At 45.4% G+C, this 8,186-nt stretch overlaps 1 protein-coding gene across 1 annotated transcript; it reads right to left on the bottom strand.

Moving 5' to 3' along the window:
• Positions 1 to 119: 119 nt before the first annotated feature.
• On the bottom strand, positions 120 to 6,391 carry LOC124662332 (probable glucomannan 4-beta-mannosyltransferase 6). Its single transcript, XM_047200183.1, has 9 exons — positions 6,279 to 6,391; positions 4,171 to 4,585; positions 3,917 to 4,015; positions 3,550 to 3,802; positions 3,312 to 3,422; positions 3,083 to 3,219; positions 2,876 to 2,989; positions 701 to 1,086; positions 120 to 279 (listed from the first exon to the last, which is right to left on the bottom strand). The coding sequence occupies exons 1-9, from the start codon at positions 6,389 to 6,391 to the stop codon at positions 120 to 122; spliced, it is 1,788 nt and encodes a 595-aa protein (XP_047056139.1).
• Positions 6,392 to 8,186: the final 1,795 nt, after the last annotated feature.

Raw genomic sequence — 8,186 nt, forward strand, 5'->3', positions numbered from 1 at the left:
ACAGTGCGCCATGTGTACCGCGTGTGTGTTGCACAGAAACACCCGGAATAAAAACATTTGTAATCACTTGGCCTAACATGCATATTTTGGGTGAAATTGCTCGATCTTGCAAAATTTAATCAGCTACAGGCACTGACGCCCAATATCTCAAATCCGATCATGAAGTACATAATCGACTGGGGCAGCGCGAACAGGTAGAAATAACCGTGCCCGTACAAGAAGTCATAGCATCCGGACACGAGGAGCAACGCGCCCATCAACAGCTCCATGCCATGGAACCTGTAAAAAACCAGCTACTATTACATATCAAATATACAATATAAATAGTATGCATCTCTTTGATGTAGAGACCGCATCTCTATCTTCTTCTTTTTTATTTTATATTTCCTCAAAACATGTTCGTGGGCTCATATAAATTGTACAACTTCAAAAATTGTCATTTGGGTCGTGGAGGTGAATTAGTGAATTATTTCATGTTAAGCGTAGGTTCTCAATCTATTCTGGTTAATTTGGAACCAGTAGAAGCTGCTAATTGTACTTTCACGTCCTTATGAACGATGATTTTAAAAGTTCCAACACCTTGTAAGACGGTACGTACGAATAATTAGAGAATGGAGAACATGTAATGCACTTTATTCTGACATTAGTGCATTTTTTTCATATGTATTCCCAGCGCCAGAATCTGAGAAGAACTAATTACCTTTGTTTGAGGTAATCACCCGGTGTAACGGATTTCACTTTTTGGCCAACATTCCCCGACTTGTGCGTGACGATCCACTCGTTGGCCCTGCCAGCCTCGAAAAGCCCGATGAGGATGGCCTTAAACCCGTGCAACGCCATGGCATTCTCGAACGTCATCCATGGTACGACTAGATGGAGAGAGCGTTGTGGAATCCCAACTGAGTTAAGGAGTGTTGTGACCGTGGGGATGTAGATCATCTCCCATGTTGGGATGGCAACCTGTGGGAACAAGAGCTTGGCAGGGAGTAGCACGCTGAAAAAGAAGAAGGTGAAGAAGGTCGACACGATCCTCCGTGCAACGAAGAAGTCGTAAACGATGTAAAACTTCTTCCAGATTGAAACTTCCTGTATTAAAATTTGAAACGGCTAGGAATTAATACATCAAATATGCAAAAAAAAAAAGAAGAGAAATATAGAACACTAGAAGGTCTAAGAGGGACCTAGAGCTTGCATTATAAAAACATTCATAGTACAACTTAACACAAGTACCCAGTAAGAAAAAGGAAATTGCACTATGGTCCATATGTTTACAAAAAGGACCCCATACTTCGGATAAAAAATGTAACAAGGTACAACTCCACGAATTTAGGCACGACCGATTGGACCGTTTCCAACGTCGCCACAGATGCGCCACCTGGACATAGGGATTGCCACAACATCACCACCAGCGCAAGAACACACCCAGCAGTAGGAGCTATAGATGCCTCGTTAAAACCACATTGCTGCCTTCCAAAATGCAACCCAAGGAAGAGGAAGAAGATAAGACTAGATCTCCAATGGATCACCTTTCAACTAGAAGAGTCAGCGAGGAGGCATTGTTGCGGATATACTTCATGGGTATGCCAACGAAAAAGAACAATTTCGGCAAGCCCAGGTGGCCCACATATGGTGGATGGGCCTATGAGCCAACCGGGCAACCCAATTGTTGATTGACCAAGACATGGAGTCCAGTATCAGAAGCTCTAACCGGATCCAGTACCGCCATAACAGGCCGGATCCGTACCAACATAGGTTAGCCAGATCATTACGTGTACGACAAGTTGTACCAATTAGGTTAGTACTAGTAGAGTCCAACCTGGACTACTCCTTGTAAACCCTAGATCCGGACGTCTTTATAATCCGGATCCGGGAGCGCTTTAGGCGAGAACCAATCCTCTCATTGTAATCGCGCACCTATTGCCCTTATAGAAAATTATATCAGCACGCGGGGTTTCGCCACCGTTGCGAGATCCGAAGTCAGTTAACATGTGTCTTGCGGTCCCGAAAGCTCCCCGTGTTACACCCACCTCTCTCTCTACACGGCGTGAGGTACCCTCCATGGGAGACTCGTCATTCGCACAACGACAGGCATAGGCCGACCATCAACATGTAGGCATCGGAGCATGGCCTAGCGCATCCCCAATGATGAGTACCATATATGGCAGCAGATCCAAAATGGAATCCAATATCTGAGGAGCTTATTAAGGGATATCTGTTACCAGCTCTCCCTCTAGCGACCTTCCTACCAATATAGAAGCCGATTGGAAATGCCAGGCATGTGCACTAGGGAACATGGTCAGGACGACACTAAGCGGGACCCAACTGTTGCCCGACTACCTCGCCCATCCCCACCCCGAGGGAAGAGAGGGGGGGGGGTAGAGAGGAGGGGAGACGAGTTACGAGACTCCCAATACAACGAAACAAGATATAATGTGAAGCGGGACGAAGTAATTGCCATATTAACACAATTTTTTGTGGAGTCTTCATAAAAATACATATATGTTGATTTGGTTGTAAAAATCCTGAAATTTAACCCTTTTAAGCTTACGGGAACACTTATTTTATACGATTTGACATATATGTAGAACCCTTCAACAAAGTGATACATGGAGCCCGGGAAAAAAATGTGCTCTCTTCGTTTATTCTTGTGGTACAAAAAGAGGCAAAATCACTGTTCATGTATATGTGATGATGATTATTATTGCATTTTTTTCTTTTGTTATGTTTGGATTTGAGCGGTTGTGTATGTTAGTCATGCAGAAGCCGGTGTAATATTTTCAAAATAACAAAACATCCCTTATCGAAAAAATGTAACGATGATGATGTAAAGTTGAAAAAGAAAATTATAAAAAAAAAGTTGAAAAAGAAGTTCGACCTTAGCGGCGAGGATTTCCCAGAACATTTTCTTGAAGAGGAGCGCGGGCCCGCAGGACCAGCGGTGCTGCTGGGACCGGTAGGCCTTGAGAGAGCTGGGCAGCTCGCTCCTGACCTGAAACACGCAGTCCGATCTCTAATTAAATCTTAAACTAGTGATCAATGAAGGGCCAGCAATGCTAGTTGCCTGCTTGATCACGGTTGTTACCTTTACGGCGCCGACGTAAACAAATTCCCAGCCGAGGAGCGCTGCTCTGAGTGCCAAGTCCATGTCTTCCGCCGTCGTCCGGTCATCCCATCCGCCGGATTCCTCGATCGCCTGCCTTCTCCATACTCCGGCACTACCTGATTATTGCTTACGTGTGTGCACATGAGTACTACTCCAATAACAATCTCAGACGAGGATCAGACGATCAGTTATCCATCTGAATATATACCATTGTAGCCGAAGAAGCTGCAGAGCGAGGACCCTGCCTGCTGCTCCACCTTGAAATGGTAGTCCATGGACATCTCCTGCATCCTCGTCAGCAAACACTCGTCCGCGTTCACTGCATCAGATCAGCTCATATTAGCAACTTCTCGATCGTCAGCAGCTACCATTCCAACAGCAACAGTGTAGATTGAATTCAGCCGTTGCACGTACGTACATAGCCGCCGTGGTCGATGTAAACGTACCGAACTCCCAGCGCGTCTGCACGAGCGCGAGGCGGGGGTCGCGGAGGAGGAGAGGGACGGTGTCGGCGAGGAACTCCGGCGCCGGCTGGAAGTCGGCGTCGAAGATGGCGACGAACTCGCAGCTGCGGGCGTAGCCGTGCCGCATCCCCTCGGTCAGGTTGCCGGCCTTGTAGCCCGCCCTATCGTTGCGGGCCTCGTACCTGACGTCCACCCCGCAGCTTGCCCAGCGCTCGCATTCCGCCCTCACCAGCTCCTGCATGAACGCCACGCCGGCCGTGTAAACTTGAAGCGGATCATGCATGCATATATACTTGAAGTGGCAATTTGAGGAGTGCATAGATCGATCTGATCTGGGCGTATATGTGACCTTGATGGTGTCGTCGGTGGAGTCGTCGAGGACCTGCACAATTAATCGGTCTGCCGGCCACGTGAGCCTGCAGGCTGCACCTATTGATAGCTGGTACACCTGTTTCCCCCCATAGATTTGTCAGTCGCCATGCATCCTAGTAGATTAACTGCTTCTAACCTACCAGCATCTTCAAAGTCTAGCTAACTCGATCACTCTCGAACTCAAGCATATGCAGATCGAAATGCATTCCATGAAAACGTAGCATTGCGTACCTCTCTCTCGTTGTACATGGGGATCTGGACGAGCACCATGGGGAATGCCGCGGAGCCGCCGCCGCCACCGCCAGCCTCCTCGTCCAGCAGGACGGCCGGGTCGACGCCCCTTCGTGCGCTCCTCCCCTTCCCCGGCCGGCGCCGGCGCCTGCTTCGGAACAGGTTCGCCGCCGCGCTGACCGTCCCGAGGAAGACCTTCTCGGCGAGCACCATCACCGACATGGCCATGCACAACGTCACGGCGCCCGTGAACAGCGGCACGGCCAGGAAGCTCCACGCCCGGAGCAGCTGCTCCAGCACGGAGTCCACCACTGGGGATAATGAGACAAGTAGACGGTTCACCTCGAGCGCGAATGCGTCGCCGGCGGATGCTAGCAACGCCGCCGCCTGGTGATGCTCACCACCTGCATTAGCTCTGTCATGGATGGTCGCGAGGGTAGCAATGAAATGTCGGCTAGATGTAGTATGCTTGATCGATCGATGCTACCTTGTTGCATGGCTGCGGTCTCGGAAATTGGGATGGAGATATTGCTCGCTGTAGCACTGCCACTTCGCCGGCTGAGGAAGAGCCTAGTGTTGAAGCCGCTTCGTCAGTGCTGAACTTGAGCTGCTGATCCGACTTGGACGAGCATGTCTCTTTCTTTTTGGAGTGAAGACGAGCATCGCTCTCATGAAGCTCCAAAACAGCAAAACGGCAGAGATGCTGGCGGGGCCTTGTTGTCTCTTTGCAGGCCCATGTTGCATTATGCCGGTGAAATAGCTGATCCAGACGAAAAATGTAATCGTTTAACTCCAAACATACGGTAGGATATACTCAAATTCTCAGTGGCAGTGAAGAAGTTCACACTATTTGTTTCTGTGTTTCTGCATCTTGCATGGGAGCATCACGTGTTTCATACTTTCATGGACTAAATTAGCCTCCATGTTTTCCACTCGATCCTGTGGCCGGCTGTCCCTCCGTCGTGCACGGTAATGGAGAGTTGACAATTTCAGCCCCGGATCTGTGATCGGCTGAATTGAGGCCACTCACGCGCCACCCACGGGTAACGATAGACGCATGGAAATGGGAAACTAGATCTGCGGCCGCTGCTGACAGTGAACGTCCAGTCAAGCATGGGCTTTGCATTAGCAAAAGCTCTGCTAAAAATATTTTTTTTTAGACTAACAGGGAGCGCTCCCCAGTTCCATCTTCTTTATTGAAAATGAAGCACATAAGCGTTTTAACAACAACGAAAATAAAGATCCAGCCTATCAGCTAAGCCGAGGGTCTTAGCAACAAACCGAGAGTCTCCAGGAGGACAGTCACAACCAGAAAAACGAACCATCTAGCAACACACACACCAGTTTTCCAACTTCTAGTAAGCAAGCACACAACGAGACACTAAGAATAAAGCACTAAAGCACTGCCATCATCACTCCAAAGCCAAAGCATCATATCACCACATGGATGTCGCCTGATTCCTCTGGGTGCTTCAGCAGATAGGCTTCAGAGGCGCGCCCTTGATGGAGAGAAGCTGTGGATGACTTCCAAGTCGAAATCCAGTCAAAAGATGTGCATTTCAGTCCGGCATCAGCGACGGCACCATCTTCAGTCTTCTCACCAGGGCACACTTGAATTTTTCTACCAGATCCCATTCCAAGTTTTTGAATCGAATATGCCAGATCCTTAGGTAAGATAGGAGTAAGCCCCACACCTGTTTCATAGACAACCAAGTTTTTCTGTTAAACACCAAATGGTTCATGTTGTTCCAAATGCACCACATAATGGCAGATGAGACAACATTGAACTGCTCAATTTTTTAATTGCAAAGCCATTTAGATGCAAGGGATAAGTAATCAACAATCTCTACACCAAAAATCTCTTGCACCACAGACCAAAGCAACCTAGAAACCAAGCAGTCAAAAAACAGGTGCTTAATAGATTCTAATTCACTACAAAGCTCACAAACCAGAGGTTTTTGAATACCTCTATGTCTAAGATTATCTCTAGTCATGATTTTGTTTTGGGATAACAACTAGAGAAAGATTTGAACTCTAGGTGGGATTTTTAAATCCCAAACAGCAGGCAGGAAACTGGTTGAATCCCTCTAAAATTGATAATAGCATACAGAGATTTAGATGAGTAGAATCCTTTTGACTCATACTTCCAGATAAGCTGGTCCTCTTCCTCAGAGAAAGTAATAGTCTGAGCAATTTCACCTATCTCAAGCCACATTTCCATCATCTGAGGAGTAAAAGTTCTCCTAAAGTCACACTTTAACTGTTGTCCATCCCATAAATCAGCAACAGTTTTCATTTATTGATTAACCACAAAGTAAATGTCCCAATACTGAGTGGACAAAGGTGCATTTCCAAACCAAGTGTTCTCCCAGAATCTAACAGTCCTACCATTCCCAATTTTCCATTTATAGCCAAATTTAACAGCTCTAGATTCCCACATCATACCCTTCTAGAAGACAGAGGGATTTATATCTTGGCAACAAAAGATATTAGGATTTCTAGTGTTATATTTACTATCTTTTTCCACATCATACCCACATCTACTATCTTTTTCCAGAGACTACCTTCCCCATATATGTATCTTTTAATCCAAGAGCCAACTAAACAAATATTTAAATCCTGGAGGTTTGGTATACCAAGCCCGCCATATTCCTTCCTCATACAGATAGAAGGTCAGTTAGCTAAGTGTATTTTCTTATTTCTATTTGCATCATCCCACATACAATTAGCAATCTGAGTATTGATAAGATCTATAGCCCACTTAGGGAACTTAAAAAAGGAAAGCATGTATACATGGATGCTAGACAAGACAGTTTGAATGAGGATTCTTTTTGCCTCCAAAGACAGCAATTTCCACCTCCATCCTGCCATTCTACTAACCAGACTGTCAACCAAAGGTTGCAGATCTTCTCTTTTAAGCTTACTAAAGTGTAGAGGAAGTCCTAAATATTTAACAGGAAACTTCCCAACCACACATTAAAAGATATCTAAGAAAGGAGCAAGTTCATCCTCTACCATGTTAATAGCCATCAATTCACTTTTATGATAATTAATTTTCATCCCTGATACTTGTTCAAAACAAGTAAGAGTCCATTTAAGATTTATGGCATTTCTTTCATTTTTTTGCAGGAACAGTAATGTGTCATCTGCATACTGCAGACTAATCACTTCCCCAGGAACTAAGTGTGGGCATAATCCTGTGATCATGCCACAGGATGCGCCCTTATTTATCATTTTGGAAAAGGCATCAATCACAAAATTAAAAATGAGAGGAGCAAAAGGGTCCCCTTGCCTTAAACCTTTACCAGTGAGGAAAAAATCTCCCTCGACATCATTTACCTTAACCCCAACAGAGCCCCCTTGGGTAATCTGTTTAATCATAGAGATAATTTTCTCCCCAAACCCTCTAAGATGTAGAATTTCATAAAGAGAGTCTAAGTTTACTCTATCATACGCCTTTTCATAATCTATTTTGAAGACTAATCCTTTCTCTTTTTTCCTATGCACTTCATGAATGATCTCATGAGCTATTCTGAGCATGCCTTTTTGGTCAGTTGCAGGACCTTCTGAACCCTCTAAGATATTAATTCTTTTCTTCCTTCTTCTTTGGTTAGCTACTGCATGGAAATAAGCTGTATTCCTATCTCCCTCCAGGATATTTCTATCTCTGGATCTATGCCTAGCCTTTTTCTCCTCAATGACCCAATAAGTATTGAGCTCAATGAGTATATCTTCTAGTCTTTTCCTACTTGGTTCATCTAGAGGCTGGGTTTCAGCCAAGATATCTAAAGTATCATATTCCTCCATGAGTTCTTTTTTGTGTTTCCTAATGTCAGCCTCTAAATTAGCAGTCCAACCTCTAGCTAACCTCCTAAAGTATTTGCACTTATCATGCCAACTATCAATGGCAGACTTATTTCCCCCACCTAAACTCCAAGCTTTGATAACTAGATCCTTAAAATCAGGCCTGGATAACCACCATTTCTCAAATTTAAAACCACTTTTCTTTGGTATTT

This window comes from Lolium rigidum, chromosome 6 (genome assembly GCF_022539505.1).
Source record: "Lolium rigidum isolate FL_2022 chromosome 6, APGP_CSIRO_Lrig_0.1, whole genome shotgun sequence".
NCBI classification, from domain to species: domain Eukaryota; kingdom Viridiplantae; phylum Streptophyta; class Magnoliopsida; order Poales; family Poaceae; genus Lolium; species Lolium rigidum.